The sequence below is a fragment of the Haliotis cracherodii genome, unplaced genomic scaffold (assembly GCF_022045235.1).
Source record: "Haliotis cracherodii isolate W230 unplaced genomic scaffold, xgHalCrac1.p SCAF_3, whole genome shotgun sequence".
NCBI classification, from domain to species: Eukaryota; Metazoa; Mollusca; class Gastropoda; order Lepetellida; family Haliotidae; genus Haliotis; species Haliotis cracherodii.
In genome coordinates, this window is record NW_027266286.1 from 45700902 (window position 1) to 45720442 (window position 19541).

The 19541-nt window shown below is 39.3% G+C and overlaps 1 protein-coding gene across 1 annotated transcript in view; it reads right to left on the reverse strand.

Moving 5' to 3' along the window:
* Nucleotides 1–4362: 4362 nt before the first annotated feature.
* Nucleotides 4363–19541, reverse strand: part of LOC139475462 (adhesive plaque matrix protein-like) — a 28259-nt gene continuing 13080 nt past the window's right edge. Inside the window, exon 2 of the mRNA XM_071258669.1 lies at nt 4363–7058. Within this exon, the coding sequence (XP_071114770.1) occupies nt 4363–7058 (2696 nt within the window). The remainder of the gene's footprint in view (nt 7059–19541) is intronic.

Sequence of the window (19541 nt, forward strand, 5' to 3'; positions counted from 1 at the left end):
GTTTTTCTCCAAATTGTCAATATCATTAGGGGTAAATTACAATATTTTGGTAGTCGTGTCGTCTGGCGAGTGTCTGAAAGTCGCTGGTACTTATTGCCCGATCTTTGTGGTCGGTGGCTCTTCTTCACACTTGTGACAATAGCGGGGAGAATGCGGACCGCTAAAACAAACACTGGAGGCTAGAGAGAGCGAATCATTTAGACAGACACACAGCAGAGAAGATCGTTTAGTCCTCCAGGGCAGCGACTGGCTCCGCCATTAAACACACTGTAACATTTTGCTGGGCTTGCATTGAAGAAGCAGAAACTCTAACTAGCGGCGTCGCTACACCTTGACACGAACAGTCAATACAGGGTAATTAGTCCTCCTCCCTCGGCCGGCTCCAGGTAGCGACAACTCCCTAACTTGCGCTGCTAACGAGGCAATACTTAGATACTCTAGAGCGACCACCATCCCCGCCCCGGACACCCGACACCCGTAGACAAACACCCCGGGTACAACAGCATGCTCGGACAAACACCCAGATGAAACGCTGGACATTGTGCAAGGTCCGACACTTCTCGAGCAGCGAGTTTAGCAACAATCAAGCCCTATTAATTACTCAATGACGGGGAACATCAATTCTCAAATTGGTTTTAGACAAAATAATGTTTGCTATCTGTGTACGACTTTGCAGCGTTTTCAATCAAGAAAGACACAGCTATGTGGGGTGGGATCTGGCGTCGGGGAGGGCGCCCCTGACTGTTAGAATGGAAGAGATCTGGCTACAGGGATGAGGCACATCTGACGGTAAGGAGGGAGAGATCTTGCTACAGAGAAGGGACACATCTGACTGTTCGGAGGGGAGAGTTCTGGATACAGGGAGGGGACACACCTGACGGTTGGGAGGGGAGAGGTCTTGCTACAGGGAGGGGACACATCTGCCTATTGGGGGGTAGGGGTGGAGAGATCTGGCTACATGGTGGGAACACCACTGACGGTTAGGGTGGGAGAGATCTTGCTACAGAGAGGGGACGCATCTGACTGTTCGGAGGGGAGAGATCTGGCTACATGGTGGGGACACCTCTGACGGTTGGGAGGGGAGAGGTCTTGCTACAGGGAGGGGACGCATCTGACTGTTAGGAGGGAAGAGATCTGGCTACAGGGAGGGGTACATCTGACCGCGTTTAGGGAGGGAGGACATCTTGCTGTGGGGAGAGGAGTGTTTAAGGAATACCTGGAGCAGTAAAGCGAAGAAACGAACAAGCACAGAATATAACGACAACTCACAGTGCAAATAGACAAGAGCTCATTCTGCTAATACATAACAGTTTATTCTGCTAATAGATAACAAATCATTCTACCGACACACAAAAGTTTATTCTGCTAATACACCATATTTCACTCTGTCTCAATACACAAAATTTCATTCGTCAACAACAAATCAATGTGCTACCACACCACAGTTCATTCTGCTAATACACCGCATTGTATTCTACAATTACACCACAGCTCATTCTGCTAATACACCGCAGTGTATTCTACAATTACACCACAGCTGATTCTGCTAATATACCGCAGTGTATTCTACAATTACACCACAGTAGTAGAATACACTGCGGTGTTCATCTGCAATACACCACAGTTTATTCTGCTAACAGACGCCAGTTCATTCTGTTAATACACACCCGTTCATTCTGCTAATAGACACCAGATCATTTTGCTAATAGACACCAGTTTATTCTGCTAATAGACACCAATTTATTCTGCTAACAGACACCAATTTATTCTACTAATAGACACCAGATCATTCTGCTAACAGACACCAGTTTATTCTTCTGCTAAAAAACACCAGATCATTCTGTTAATAGACACCAGATCATTCTGCTAATAGACACCAGTGTATTCTGCTAACAGACACCAGTTTATTCTGTTAATAGACACCAGGTCATTCTGTTAATGGACACCAGATCATTCTGCTAATAGACACCAGTGTATTCTGCTAATAGACACCAAATTAGTCTGCTAATAGACACCAATTTATTCTGCTAATAGACACCAGATCATTCTGCTAATTGACACCAGTTTATTCTGCTAATAGACACCAATTTATTCTGCTAAAAGACACCAATTTATTCTACTAATAGACACCAGATCATTCTGCTAACAGACACCAGTTTATTCTGCTAATAGACACCAGTTCATTCTGTTAATAGACACCAATTTATTCTACTAATAGACACCAATTTATTCTACTAATAGACACCAGATCATTCTGCTAACAGACACCAGTTTATTCTGTTAATAGACACCAGTTAATTCTGCTAACAGACACCAATTTATTCTACTAATAGACACCAGATCATTCTGCTAACAGACACCAGTTCATTCTGTTAATAGTCACCAGTTATTCTGCTGGCAGTCAACCGTTCATTCTGCTAATATACCTCAGTTCATCTGCTAATTCTCCACAGTTCATTCTGCTATTACACAACTGTTCATTCTGCTAACAGACACCAGTTCATTCTGTTAATAGTCACCAGTTCATTCTGCTGGCAGTCAACCGTTCATTCTGCTAATACACCTCAGTTCATCTGCTAATTCTCCACAGTTCATTCTGCTATTACAGAACTGTTCATTCTGCTAATAGACACCAGTTCATTCTGTTAATAGACACCAGTTCATTCTGTTAATAGACACCAGTTCATTCTGTTAATAGACACCAGTTCAATCTGCTAATATACACCAGTTCATTCTGCTGATAGACAACCATTTATCTGCTAATTCTCCACAGTTCATTCTGCTATTACACAACATAGTTAATTCTGCTTATGCAGAACAGCTCATTACGTCATTGGACGTAAAAGGTGGTGATGATATTATGAGAAGATCAATTGAAATCAGTGATAACACCATGTGTTCATACAGGGTAAGCATGTCCTGACCCCAAAACGTCTCGATAGCCTATGAGAATGATTAGTAGATTATTTGCATTAATATCTATTTTGATATTCTCGAGAGAAAAAGTCAATTTATTATGACCATAAATATGATCAATAATTTGATAATAAGATGATAAGCTCCGTATCTGTCTCCACTCAACCTGGGAGAAAATGATCGAATATACTCACATGTATTCATATATATTTACAATTAGACACCAGTGTCCCACAGGGAGTCTAGCCTTGCTTGTCAGATCTGTCAGTGACGTCATACCCTTGGATTTCCATCTGTCAGAGACAGTCAGAAAGTCACAGGTTTGTGTCGCGGTCACGGTGGTATGTATCTCACTTTTGTCAACAAACAATTGTGACTTACGGATAATTTTTACATCAACAATAACACGATAATATATTTATTTCACACATAACCATACTAGGCAACATATTATTTTACTGTAACAAATTGATTGAAACACAGTGAAAATATAAGAGAAACTGTGATGTGTATATACATTTTTCTTCTCTCTTCTTAGAAATGTAAACCCATATTATATTCACATTGGGTACTTAATCCACTATCATGATTATTAATCTGTAGTTATTGACAATATCTGGGGACACAATATATGTGTAGGCTTATTTACATGATAGATACAATGACTTAAGACTCTGAATGCAAGTTTTCCATTTGTTCGTATATTGTGTCGTAAATTACCAGTATGTTTAATATTTTCTTCAAAGAATACCAATTTGCTTTTTGTGAAATGTGGAATGATGAATATGTTTTCTATAAGTCATTTCTTAAAAAGCAATTATATTTTTTAAGGTGAGGATTTGTTTCACTGACACAATAATAATAATACACAATATTATACATAAGAGTTGACTAATTCACAATAGTGGATGAGTAATATTCCATAAATATCCGAAACGTTTAACGCTATTTCATGTGTGTATCTTGAGATAAGATGTAGTTTATAACGAGAACCATTTTCATGACATATCCTGTAGAAACCTATATTAATCTAAAATTCGAAAATCATCAATTGATATTTCACCATTCCTTATGAATGGACTTACTTAAGAATATTAACATTCCAGTAAACTATATCTTATCCAGCATTCAGCATACAAAACGTTGTGTCCTCGTCGTTTTATTCTACATTACTTGTATTCTCTTCCTCAAAGTAGCAGAACAACGGGGATATAAATTACTGAGACACGGGATTACATTTAAATATATTTCTATTGAAACTTGAAACATCATCTGATGGGGCGACGGGAGGGGAGTGTAGACGGGCTGTCAACCTTCAGCCATACAGATATTGCCACAGAGCTCTCCAACACTAACTACTTGAGACAAGCGGCGGCGACGACAACAGGTAGCTGACAGCTCGGTGTGACCGTCACTGAACATTGTCACATCCCCTTGCCCGTCACGTCACACTACCAGTTCGAAGGGCAGACTAGCACAGGGAATGACGGAGCAGAGTAAAGCTGATATAGGGGTTGGAGGGGAGGAGTCGGGTCCAGAATGGAGGATGGAGGGCAGAGAAGGGTCATTATAGGTGATAGTAAGGAAAAGTAGTGCCAGTATAGGTGACAAAGGGAAGAGTAGGGTCAGTGTAGGTGATGGTGGGAAGAGAAGGGTCAGTGTATGGGGTGGAGGGAAGAGTAAGGTCGGTGTAGGTGATGGTGGGAAGAGTAAGGTCGGTGTGGGTGATAGAGGGAAGAGAAGGGTCAGTAGAGGTGATGGTGGGAAGAGAAGGGTCAGTGTATGGGGTGGAGGGAAGAGGAGGGTCAGTGGAGGTGATGGTGGGAAGAGAAGGGTCAGTGTATGGGGTGGAGGGAAGAGTAGGGTCAGTGTAGGTGATGGTTGGAAGAGAAGGGCCAGTAGAGGTGATGGTGGGAAGAGAAGGGTCAGTGTATGGGGTGGAGGGAAGAGTAGGGTCAGTGGAGGTGATGGTGGGAAGAGAAGGGTCAGTGTATTGGGTGGAGGGAAGAGAAGGGTCAGTGGAGGTGATGGTGGGAAGAGAAGGGTCAGTGTGGGTGATAGAGGGAAGAGAAGGGTCAGTAGAGGTGATGGTGGGAAGAGAAGGGCCAGTAGAGGTGATGGTGGGAAGAGAAGGGTCAGTGTATGGGGTGGAGGGAAGAGAAGGGTCAGTGGAGGTGATGGTGGGAAGAGAAGGGTCAGTGTGGGTGATAGAGGGAAGAGAAGGGTCAGTAGAGGTGATGGTGGGAAGAGTAAGGTCGGTGTAGGTGATAGAGTGAAGAGTAAGGTCGGTGTAGGTGATAGAGAGAAGAGGAGGGTCAGTGTAGGTGATAGAGAGAAGCGGAGGGTCAGTGTAAGTGATAGAGAGAAGAGGAGGGTCAGTGTAGGTGACAGAGGGAAGAGAAGCGTCAGTATAGGTGATGGTGGGCCAGAGTAGTGCCAGGATGGGTGACGGTGGGACAGAGTAGGGCCAGGATGGCAGATGGTGGGACAGAGTAGGGCCAGGATGGGTGATGGTGGGACAGAGTAGTGCCAGGATGGGTGATGGTGGGACAGAGTAGTGCCAGGATGGGTGATGGTGGGACAGAGTAGGGCCAGGATGGGTGATGGTGGGACAGAGTAGGGCCGGTATAGGTGTTGGCCGGACAGAGTAGGGCCAGGATGGATGATGGTTGGACAGAGTAGGGCCAGGATGGGTGATGGTGGGACAGAGTAGGGCCAGGATGGGTGATGGCCGGACAGAGCAGGGCCAGGATTAGTGATGGTGGGACAGACTAGGGACAGAATTAGTGATGATGGGACAGAGTAGGGCCAGTATAGATGATGGTTGGGCAAAGTAGGGCCAATATAGGTGATTGGTTGGACAGAGTAAGGCCGGGGATGGGTGATGGTGGGACAGACTAGGGCCAGTATTGGTGATGATGGGACAGAGTAGGGCCAGTATTGGTGATGGTGGGACAGAGTAGGGCCAGTATAGGTGATGGTGGGACAGAGTAGGGCCAGTATAGGTGATGGTTGGCCAGAGTAGGGCGAGTGTAGCTGATGTGGGGCAGAGTAGGGCCAGTATTGGTGATGGTGGGGTAGAGAAGGACTAGTATAGATGATGATGGGACAGAGTACGGCCAGTATAGGTGATGGTGGGCCAGAGTAGGGCGAGTGTAGCTGATGTGGGGCAGAGTAGGGCCAGGATGGATGATGGTGGGACAGAGTAGGGCGAGGATGGGTGATGGTGGGGTAGAGTAGGGCCTGTATAAGTGATGGTGGAACAGAGTAGGGCCAGTATAGGTGATGGTGGGACAGAGTAGGGCCAGTATAGGTGATGGTGGGACAGGGTAGGGCCTGTATAAGTGATGGTGGGACAGAGTAGGGCCGGTATAGGTGATGGTGGGACAGAGTAGGGCCAGTATAGGTGATGGTGGGACAGGGTAGGGCCTGTATAAGTGATGGTGGGACAGAGTAGGGCCGGTATAGGTGATGGTGGGACAGAGTAGGGCCAGTATAAGTGATGGTGGGACAGAGTAGGGCCAGTATAAGTGATGGTGGGACAGAGTAGGGCCAGTATAGGTGATGGTGGGACAGAGTAGGGCCAGGATGGGTGATGGTGGGACAGAGTAGGGCCGGTATAAGTGATGGTGGAACAGAGTAGGGCCAGTATAGGTGATGGTGGGACAGAGTAGGGCCAGTATAGGTGATGGTGGGACAGGGTAGGGCCTGTATAAGTGATGGTGGGACAGAGTAGGGCCGGTATAGGTGATGGTGGGACAGAGTAGGGCCAGTATAGGTGATGGTTGGCCAGAGTAGGGCCAGTATAAGTGATGGTGGGACAGAGTAGGGCCAGTATAGGTGATGGTGGGACAGGGTAGGGCCAGTATAGGTGATGGTGGGACAGAGTAGGGCCAGTATAGGTGATGGTGGGACAGAGTAGGGCCAGTATAAGTGATGGTTGGACAGAGTAGGGCCAGTATAGGTGATGGTGGGACAGAGTAGGGCCAGTATAGGTGATGGTGGGACAGAGTAGGGCCAGTATAGGTGATGGTGGGACAGAGTAGGGCCAGTATAAGTGATGGTGGGACAGGGTAGGGCCAGTATAAGTGATGGTGGGGTAGAGTAGGGCCGGTATAGGTGATGGTGGGACAGAGTAGGGCCTGTATAAGTGATGGTGGGGTAGAGTAGGGCCAGTATAGGTGATGGTGGGACAGGGTAGGGCCAGTATAAGTGATGGTGGGGTAGAGTAGGGCCGGTATAGGTGATGGTGGGACAGAGTAGGGCCTGTATAAGTGATGGTGGGGTAGAGTAGGGCCAGTATAGGTGATGGTGGGACAGGGTAGGGCCAGTATAAGTGATGGTGGGGTAGAGTAGGGCCGGTATAGGTGATGGTGGGACAGAGTAGGGCCAGGATGGGGAAAAGTGGGGTCAATACAGATGAGGAAGGGGCAGTGTAGGGCCCCTTCTAAGGTGATAATTTGGTAGTATAGGTCACAGATTAGAGCTTAGGATCTGATAGGCTTTGGCGCCTATATGTAAATATGTTAGATGACAGAGGAAAGAGTATACCCATTATAAGACATGGGTAGAAAAGCAAAATACTTCATTACATTTTAGAATACTGTAATACTAGAACCTTACCTATTAAGTGTAACTCTACATATGTTTAGCAGAGCTCTTTCACGATTTATTGAAACAGGCAGATATGTAGGTATTCCTACTTTGTGGGATTTTAAAAACTAACTGTACTGAAAATGAATATCACTTTTTATGTGTATGACTAGTGTATAATGATTTAAGAGCAAAATATCTTAATAAACTATTTCTACCACAATCCCAATGGTAACACATTTTGTAAATTATTTCATTTATCATGCTGTGAAACTAAGAAATGTATGAATTTTTAACACGCCCCAGACAACGAACTATTAGGCGTTTGGCGTCACTAGTACCATGAATAAAGATTGATTGAGTGACATGGGTAGCGGAATATCGGGGGTATATCCAACATTGTACATGGTTATGGGTTTACAAAATATAGGACATTGGGCAGAGATATTTCCATGATAGGACATAAATAGAAGTATATCAATATAATTATATGGGTAGAAATATGTCCACTACAAGACATGGGTTGAGATATGTCTATGATAGGGCATAAATAGTGTATATTAATATAAGTATGTTATGGATAGAGTGGGTGAGTGAGTTTGGTTTAACGTGGCTTTAAACAGTATTCCGGCATATATCACGGCGTGTCAAATTAATGTGGGAGTAAAGCCCGAAGTGATGCAGGCCGTTTACTACTTCGGTGAAACCCACGAGCACGGGTATGATGCTGACAAACCTAGAAACCGGGTTTCTTGCGTGCCCACGGGACGCAACTCTGGTCAGCGAATCGCGGCGCCTGAGACGACTGGGCCACCCGTGCCCCCTGATATGGGTAGACGTATATCCACCACATGACATGGGTAGGGATATTTCCATCATAGGGCATGAGTACAAGTCTATCAATATAACTATATGAGTAGAAATATGTCCAGTACAGGACATGGGCAGAGGTATTTAAATGATAGGGCATGAATAGAAGTATATAAATATAATTATATGGGTAGAAATATGTCCAGTACAAGACATAGGCAGAGGTATTTAAATGATAGGGCATGAATAGAAGTATATAAATATAATTATATGGGTAGAAATATGTCCAGTACAGGACATGGGCAGAGGTATTTAAATGATAGGGCATGAATAGAAGTATATAAATATAATTATATGGGTAGAAATATGTCCAGTACAAGACATAGGCAGAGGTATTTAAATGATAGGGCATGAATAGAAGTATATAAATATAATTATATGGGAAGGAATTTGTCCACTACAGGACATCGGTTGAGATATTTCCATGATAGGATATGAATAGAAGTACATTGAAATATGATATTAGGAGGAAAATGTCCACTAAAGGACATTGGTAGAAATAGTTCCATGATAGGATGTGAGTAGAAGTACATCAATATAATTATATGGGAATGAATATGTCCACTACAGGACATTGGTTGAGATATTTCCATGATAGGTAGTGAGTAGAAGTATATAAATATAATTATATGGGAAGGAATATGTCCACTACAGGACATTGGTTGAGATAGTTCTGTGATAGGGCATGAAAACAAGTCTATCAATATAATTATGTGGGTAGAAGTATATCAATATAATCACGTGGGAAGGAATATGTCCACTCAGGACATTGGTTGAGATATTTCCATGATAGGGCATGAGAACAAGTATATCAATATAATTATGTGGGTAGAAGTATATCAATATAATTATGTGGGAAGGAGTATGTCCACTACAGGACATTGGTTGAGATATTTCCATGATAGGGCATGAGTACAAGTCTATCAATATAATTATGTGGGTAGAAGTCTATCAATACAATTATGTGGGTAGAAGTCTATCAATACAATTATGTGGGTAGAGCTATTTCCATGATAGGACATGAGTAGAAGTGGGAATACACACTGCTTAATAGAACACATATATACAATCAACACTCGTTCATCTACCTGTCCGTTCAATGAGTACACTTAGAAGTATGATAAACAGCTATAACCAGAAAAAGGAGAGTAAAGTGCTGAGTGAGGAACAATGATGGTGACAGCCTACACGCCATGGTTCTCGTGGACGGCGTGTACGCCGCACAGACTGGAGGCCAGTTTCGTGGTGTTTCCTGGGGAATAATGGCGTGGCATCATGTAATGTAGAGACAATGAAGTACACTTTGTGGCTGACAATGTTGTAGGGGATGCTGAAGTCGAGACCCCAAACGGAGACCGACACAGGAAGCGGCATCACAACACAGGCTGAGGCAGGGTTGTTGGCAATGATTTATGGAGCGGGCAACTTGACAAATTGAACGAGGTGTTATCCCATGCCGGGTAGTGTGGAGATGGAGGCTATACCCGGAGTAGATGACGACAGTCTCGCTGCTCTCCATCCCTGCCTCACGACACACAGATAGCATCGCGTCAGCAACTCGAGCCGGGATAAAAGTGGCCACAAAGATTGTGTGAGGTTCTGCTCCATCTCCCGTCACCCGGTGGCCTCTCTACTTATATACATTATTTCGATATTACAGATAAGCTTGCCGCTATAAAGTCCTGGGTGGTCCCTTCAACGTGGCTGCCGAGAGTACCGGTGTTGAATTAAGTAAGGGCAACTTATAATATGTGCTTTAATAAGATTGTCGATGCCTGCCCGATAAGATGCATACAACGCTACGCCACGGCCAGACTGATAAATCAGGACAGAGGTTTTACTTTCCCTGAGATCGAGTTGCCATGGTAACATAATACGATCTTATTCAAATCATGCATTAAGTAAACATTTTAATTGATTTTATATAACTTTTTAATGGAAACATTTACCAACAGTTTTGCTAAATTTTGTTGAGTGTGTGTATGTTGACAAACTGTAATTTCAAGACGTCGTGCAAAAAATAAGCAAATCACATACAACTATTATTAGATTTTGATTCACAGTTTTTTCTATTTATCACGTCTGTTGATCTCCATGTCGACTGTAGTGACACAACTGGGACTTGGGGCTGTTCGATTACACAAATATATTTTTTTCGAGGTCAAGTAGGGTTAATATGATTGTAGATTATTTTTTAGAAGTGTGAAATAATGGACTATATATTTTGGGTAACTGTTTACAATATGTCATGTTATGGATCGTATAAAAAATCAATTGCACCCTCCTGGTGTTAAATGTGGTTTTTTTAATTGAACTCGAAATTATCTGAACAAATGTTAGTGATTACACTTTTTCAAACTTTAGGCCATGATGTTTTTGTAATATTTTCTAAAACGATTTTGTTCACGTATTATGTGTGGAGAGAAATGTATGCGCGTTGGGTACAAATCTTGGATAATTTCGAAAAGTATGTAAATTATTTCATTAGATAATACTCGATTTACGTAAATATTAAGAGGCAATAATATATTATTGGTACAAATAAAAATATATGTGATAAACTTACATTTTAGTATGATGTGTTTGTAAGCCGTAACATTGGAAGTAATGATTAATTCGACTTTATTCTGTTCAGATATCACACAAATTTTGCAGAATAATTCATGAGATAGTTAAGTTAAAAGATAAAAATGTTTCACAATTGTTTCAATTAGCAACACGAATCTCACACGTTAATTCGAAATAAACTTTTAATGCACACTAAAGTCGTTATATTCTCGTTTAAACTTGTATCAATTACGAAATAATTAATTTACAAGAATTCTATAATTGTTAAGAAATATAATGATATATTTTTCTATATAATTATTATTCCATTTACACGTGAAAAAGATAACATAGTATTAGGAATGAATTAATTCTAATACATCACAAATGGAACAGTGAGAAAAATATTCATCCATATCTCACACTTAAATTCCTTCAAAATATGTTGTTTTGTTCAGGACTGTATTGTCTACGCTAAAATAATAATATTTAATATAATGGCAACACTGTCTTGTATAACCTTGTGCAAGTACATGCATAGTGCTTTCTTATTGTACAAAGTGATTAGCACCACATGTGTTGCATTTATCCTGCACTGAACGCCCAAGCCACACTTTCCTTCTCACAACCAGCGATATTTATTACAGCTTGCTTCAAAGAACGTTAATCTCTCATGTTAATTGCTTTTGAAAATTTGTCTGCAATAAATTTTCCCGTCTGTCAACTAAGGTAATAGGCTGTATATAAACAGAACAGAATGAGAAAATTTATATGTTGTTGAACGTGTGTTAAGTGTTGACAGTGTTCTAAACATTACTATGTTGAAAATCAGGTGTTTTCATGGCAATAAATAACACGTTGGGGAAAAGAATTAGTGTTTTAAAACTGATGTGAAAGCGCAAATAATGTAAATTTAATAACCATAACATGCAACCCAGACAGGCTATGCACATATAACATACAATGACAACAATCTTAGACATAATCACACAAGCTAAATCGTTTGTTTATTAATTATCTGATATCCTTCAAATAAGATAATTTGTTTTTGTTTATTTGATTATTTCACAATTTCTATATGCATATATTAGTTATTGGTGCAGTTCAAATAACATCGTTCAATTAAGGAATAAATACACAATTAAATAATACAGAACGATATGGTAGTACTATACAATCATGCATAATCTTTCTTTAATACAGAATCCTAGCACTAAATTAACTTTCGATTTTTACAGTTTGTCATTTTCAAGAATCACAGTTCGCAGTTGCTACTTTTAACGAGGATCTAGTTGTTGCATTGTGTATTGTATACTGGAGATAACATCACCTCAGTCTCATTGACACAAATATAACCATTGTTTTTGTTTTCAAAGGCAACATGTGTGAAGACCATTGCATTATGCTTTCATTTTTTATATGAACATAAATAAACTGTATAATATAAAAATTAGTTTTATCACAACATAAACTTATTTATTTACTATCTAAAACATTAATGTGACTGTTGTCCTGTTGTATTATCTAATACTTCATGCAGTACTGCCTGTATCAGATCAACTGCATGGTTCCACACAAAATACAACTGTTTTATTTCTAGTTGTAGACACTTCATAATACTGTTACTATTGTCCTACAATAGATGAATTGATTACGGTGACTGTTTAATTCTTTTCGCTTCCATATTCTTTTTATCTCTGACAAGACAGACAAGATGAACTGACATTAAGGTTAAGTATGTAATAAATAGCAATAGTTGTCGTTTAAGCAAATCTAGTATAATCTAATAGACATATATTTGAATTTAAAACAGTGCTGAAAAAATCAATTAAAAACTTTACTGGAGATAAGAGAGTGAGTCGATATATATTCACAACGTGTCATCATGTATAACTATACGTTCAGTATTATTGTCTATATTAGAATGGCTCTACTTGTGAGTTCGCGACTGAACAAGCGCAGCACCGGTGCCAACATCTCCAACCTCGTAATTTTCATTCACCTTGCAATATAGTTAGAATGAACATGATCTATTTGAAAATATATCTCTCTACCTCGTCGAAAATCGTGACACTTGAATAACGTTATAACTACGTTTTCTTCATAGATGTGATATTTACTTTTCTATGACTTCATGTCCATTCAAATGTTAACTTCTGGTTGCTCAAACATGTAGACATGGTCTTATAAGTGTCTTTGTTGATTTGGAAGTGAGCTTTGGACAGTCGACAGATATTCACAACGTTTCAAGAACATTTAGTATGTATATATTTTACACCCAGTATCATTGTCAGCGGTACAGTTCGCTCACCTTTTGTTTGTATGCGGACCGACTCTGGCGCGGAGTAGATAGAAACGTACACAATATATCTGAAGCTAGCCCAGTTAGATTTATCTCCCTTGCTTCGCACAACCTATCGCGTGTGAAAGCACACAACCCCAAATACCCGCAATATTTCTTATATTGATAATAATGAAAGACACATTTCATCACACATTCTCTGTTTGATATATCAAAGAGTTTATATAAGTATTCTGTTTTGGTTCCTTATATACAATTATCAGCAATACCTCGACACATATATGTATGAACACGCGTTTCAGTCTTATTATGACGCTTAGAAAGTTCATTTGGTTTCTGTTTCATACACTGATATTGTGTGTGAGTGACACAGAATGAGACATTTTTATCGAGACTGATTTTTCTCTTGCGTTCACGTTACAGTATACTACAATACCATTCTGTTACAGCATATGAACAGTTACTGAAATACTCGATTTAGACACACCCATATACTGAGTGATTGACATCTAACGAAGTACATGCTCCACCTGGGTATCAGCTGGGTAAACTTGCTATTACAATGTACACTAGACAACCCACACAAACATGTAATTGCATAGTGCAAGATAAATTGATGTATATGCAATTATATGTGTATTTCAGATGCGAAATCACATGTACTCATACACAACGCTAACAATAAAAGCATTGACAATTGCAATAATAAGGATATTAAACATTATAATAACAAATTATTTAAATATTAAATTTATAATTATTATTTAAAATATATTAACTTATTCAATTACGTGTTATGTTCGAAATTCTAATGAAATTAATCGTTGGGCAATTTAAAACAGTTTTGGACTATACCATTTACAATATAGTATCCCTAAGAAAAGTGCATACAATGGTAATTAATACTGTTATCAAAGCGTAAAAGTTTCCACATAAATGTTTTGACGTGCTCAAGTCTACCTACGACTCTTACGTCAAATCTTCCTCCTCAGCATTTACTTCATAAATTAATAACATCTTCCCTATTTGAACAGTACATACATTTAACGAATGCCATAGCATTCGGCCAAATGAATTTCAATTAAGCCCACCCTTCTTCAAAGTTATCAAATAGTTGAACATACGAACTAGCCTCAGAATGGTAAAATAAACAGTTGAAACTGAATGATTCTATATGAGTGTAAGTCTTAAATAATTTGATGTATCTTTATGTGAATGTCCTATCCGCTGCTGTCCTCCATATAGCAACAGGTCACATGAATGATGGAGGTATGTGTGGCTAAGTGTCGCAGCTGGTAATCTGTGTATTTCTCGAAAAGACAGGCGGGGCTGTTTATAATTTTCCGGCAGGAATATCCGCTTGATAATCTGCTTATTTCGGTATCTAACTGACTGGCTGATACATGAATGAACTTATGCCTGTATAGTATCTTCAGAGGATTTCACAAAGTTCACGCTCAGCTATAACTCTAGTACGCCTGCAATTAAATCCCATGTGCTCCTGTCAAACCACGTCACGCCCTACTTCTATTAATAGCAATCTGACGTCACATCCAGTCACATGACCATGGGGGTGGTCTATTTTCAGTTTGCAGCTGATTCAATAATTATTCCGTTTGTAAACAACTTTATTTTCCCTCAGCAGTTGTATCCGGCTAACAGTTCAACATGGCGAAAAAACGTCAACTTGGCTGCGTGGATCTTCATAGTGTATCGCAGTGTTGCACATGTGCCCTGACACAAAGCAAACGTTAAACTAAATAATTGTGATGACACAATTAGGAGGGTCAAGAACATAGGGGGGGAATTAGTTGGCAGGCATATTCTACATGGGTATATATCAACACAATGAGCGACCCTACACGGAGAAAAAGTTGCCACCTGGACTAAAGTATCTACAGTGTTACGTGTTGGAGTGTTGGGACGGATGAGGTGACGCCCTGCGTCTAACGTTACCTATCACGATGCACGGGATTACAGATGCACACGGGCATAGCACAACATGGTTGACGACAAACCTATGTGCTTTGAATAAAATATGAAGGTTGGAATAAATTCTCTAATTTATATGAATTAGGGGTTTTACCCTGACATGCATTTAAACGAGGTCTTGTACACCTGCATCCTCACATCAGTACCCAAGGGTGGACACGCATCATTCACTTTACTACTGTCTAGCGCGTCAAGATTTATATATTTCACAATGCTTATAAAGTATAATTTTTTCCCACTTTTTCCAACACTAAATTCATAGGCATATTCTTCTTATTGTAAAAAGAAATAACATGTAATCATGTAAAATCATGTCTTAAAACTAAATCATATAGCTAGGTTATTGCAAGATTATTATTTTATAATTAAAAAACTACAATGTGTTTATTATATATATTTAATTGTGTCAATGGAAAGATATTTCTTTATATACATTACACAGTTAAATATTGGGAGAAGCAGGTAATGCGAGACAGGAGTGTCATGTTTACATGTATAAGGTAATTCACAATGTAAGAATTAGTCATATAAACAACTCGTCTCATTTTGACTGTAACAGGCCTGTCCATGTTGATGGTGCTAAAGAACAATGTCAGTCAGTTTGATTGATGATTTTCGAAGCTCATCGTGTCTATAATTGATGGTTTGTTATTTACGGAGATGCCAGTCTGCCTGTTTGTACGATGCTGACAAAAGGTACTCACACGTGTAATATTTTGTACTTTGATAATACTTCAGAAATATTCAAGGCATCAATTCAGCATACAGTATTGTGCACCCGTGCTATAAGCTTGATGATCAATACGATAATATACCCATTAATGTCGAATTAATAGGTGCAAGGTTAAAGATTTTTGTCCAATTTGCAGAGTAATGCTTGTGAAAATTAGTTTACTGTGTGTCGTACTCTTAATGAAAATGTTCACCCAAAATTGTTGAACAAGGCCTATATTCGTTGTATTATCTTCACATGTAATGAACACTGTTATTTACTTTACAGCATATCCAAAACAACGGAGCATTGTCCATCAGTCACTATTCCCTTATGCTTTATCAGTAATGGTGGTCAGATACATAACTAGGAATTTAAAGTCATCTGACTCAATAAATACCTGTATTGTTCCCATGCTGCTGCTAGCTGCCCGTGTTTGGTCGTCTGCAATGTTCCGCCGACACATAGTTCAAGTGCCATGAACGACGTGTAAGCTATAAACACCCACTTAGATACAGATAGTGTTTCCTAAATATGATGTGATTTCTATTGCAGAGTTTCTGCCAAGAGACACATTTTATATGTGTATTCAAATTGAGTTAAAGAACCTTTCAAATATTATTTCCGAATTTAAAGCTCTTCAACAATAATTCACATTAGCAAGTGATGTTATCTTTCTACAAGGGTGAATCAGCGCCATTGCTGACAAAGCCGAGTCCACTCATCCAGATGTTACAGAACTAGACACAATGGCGATTTATATTTAATCTTCAAAAGAAAATAAAGAATTTATGTTTTGAAATTTAACAATAACGATAAACATTAAAATCATTGTCGGTGAACGTGTATAAAAATGCAAAGATATAGTTCCTTCGAGCTATGTTTCAAGAGGCGTTTGATCATATACATTTACACACCTATTCAAAAGATACAATAACAGAATGTTGCCATGTGAAATAGCCCCATATGGCCTTTCATTGCCAGGTATTTATTCCATTGTTAAAATCTACCACCCATCCGGGAAAATGTGTCAGAAGCTGAGGTTGAGAGTCTCCCGTTTCCAAGGTATTGTTATATCATTGCATGATTTTAATATAGATAACACAGTGTACGGTGCATTGTGATAGGGTGTACCGCTAGAGGTTCCTCCACGATAAACGTCCTGACACTTGTAATAAATCCATTAGGAAAGTCATCACTGTCCAAACTATTAATGGCTGTTTGTGACGTACAAATGTGGATAAATGGTAGCATGTTACCAGTTGACCAAGTAAATGACAATGTAGTTCTGTCTGACAAACAAAGCAACTAAGCAGATGGTAGAGAGTATTTACTGGGTGGATGCATGGAGGGGAGATCAGAGGGATTATAAGTGTGTATGTTTCGTAGACCACAACAAGTTTATTGTTTGGTTTCATGTAAATGTTGCTGGCAAGTTGTGGACGTATTATCTAACTGTATATCTATTTACCTCACAGAGAAATGCGTTCCTCCAACCAATGTATGATGCAAGACTCGAACGCTTAAAATCTGTCCATTAACATTGCTTCCGTGAACAACAGAATGGTTATACCTGACAAGACAAACTTGAACACATTTATTATGCCTTTGAAAGAATGACTTTTTCTGGTTTCGTTTGATTCAAATGTGATAATTTTGTGATAAGGAAGAATAACATTTTCTAGCTTAAGTATTACCCGACAGACTTTATCTAGCTGTAAAATCACCATACAGAGAAAATAATTCCCCCCTACCGATGGATTTTAAACATTCAATCAACTGCCTTAGTTTGGACCAACATGTTCAACGTGTAAAAGTGATGCATGTGAACTAATATAAGGATATATAGTTGGTATATACAGATGTTAATTAAAGTATATAAGTGTATTAGGATACCTATGTTTTATTTGAGACTCTGGATATGTCATCCTCAAAGTAACTGTCGGAGAAATATATCCTGAATTTAAACGACTTAAGTTCCTTTACTGGACCATACGCCCTATGACCTTGAGCTCGAACAAGGTTAAAATTTCGTTGTGTTATTTTCACATGTAATGGACACTTATGTTTAAGTATGTTCACTATTTTTTTTATCTTAGTTCCCCTGCTGATTGACGTCAGAGGATTCCAGTATCATTCAGTTCTCATGTTGAACTCAAGTTAATAAAACAGATACAATTTAAATCTTTTACATCTTACTTTTGCAAATGGTGTTTATAATCTATTGCCAAACTATCAACTTCAGGAAATATCAGATGCCAGGGTTATATACTACTGATGTGTACACATGTCAAGGAATACGGGTTATATTGTGTGTACATATGTATATAGTTGACAGGTTAAATTGTGTGTACAGATGGTTGCAGCTGACGGGTTATATTTTATGTATAGATGTTTGCAGTTGACAGGTTATATTGTGTGTACACATGTTTGCAGTTGACAGCTTATATTGTGTGTACAAATGTTTGTAGTTGACGGGTTATATTGTGTGTACAAATGTTTGTAGTTGACGGGTTATATTGTGTGTACAAATGTTTGTAGTTGACGGGTTATGCTTAGCGGGATATATTGTGTGTGAAGATGCTTACACTTTGAGGTATGTATTATGTGTACAGAAGCTTATTCTTGGTGGGACATATTTAGTGTACATATTCCATTCTTGGCGGGATATATTGTGAGTGAAGATGCTCACATCTGGTGGGATATATAGTCTGAGCAAATGATGATAGTTGACGGATTATATTGTGTGTACAGATGTTTGCAGTTGACGGGTTATGTTGTGTTTACAAATGTCTGCAGTTGACGGGTTATATTGTGTGTACAGATGTTTGTAGTTGACGGGTTATATTGTGTGTACAAATGTTTTCAGTTGACGGGTTATATTGTGTGTACAGATGTTTGTAGTTGACGGGTTATATTGTGTGTACATATGTTTGCAGTTGACGGGTTATATTGTGTGCACACATGTTTATTGTTCTATATACATTTTGTATAGATGTATATACTTGACGGGTTATATGGTTGGTACAAATGATGATATTTAACGGGTTATATGGTTACAAACTGTTATATTTGTCGTCAAATAATGTTTTAAAGATGCTTATACATGGCGGGATACATCGTGTACACGGAAGTTTATTCTTGTTGGGATATATTGTGTGTGAAGATGCTTATGCTTGGCGGGATACATTCTGTGTAAAGATGCTTAAATCTGGCGGGATATATAGTCTTAGCAAATGATAATAGTTGATGGGTTATATTGTGTGTACAAATGTTTGCAGTTGACGGGTTATAGTGTGTACAAAGGCACACATGCACTGTGATATATATAGGCCCATTCGCCATTTGTATGCTCATTAATGACATTGATATGTGAACTGGGAACTGACTATTTTCTATCCTGTATACTAATTGCAAATATGGTACATGTGTGATGTTTGCGTATATGTCAGCATACATTAAACAGCAACATCTGTAATGACCTGAGTAGAGCATTCTATTTGTTTTCGATATATCTTTTACTATCATCAGGCTAAATACATCCTTTAATTCTATGTTAAAAGGAACTATTGAAAGAAACGTACTGCATTACTGCATATCCTTGCAATG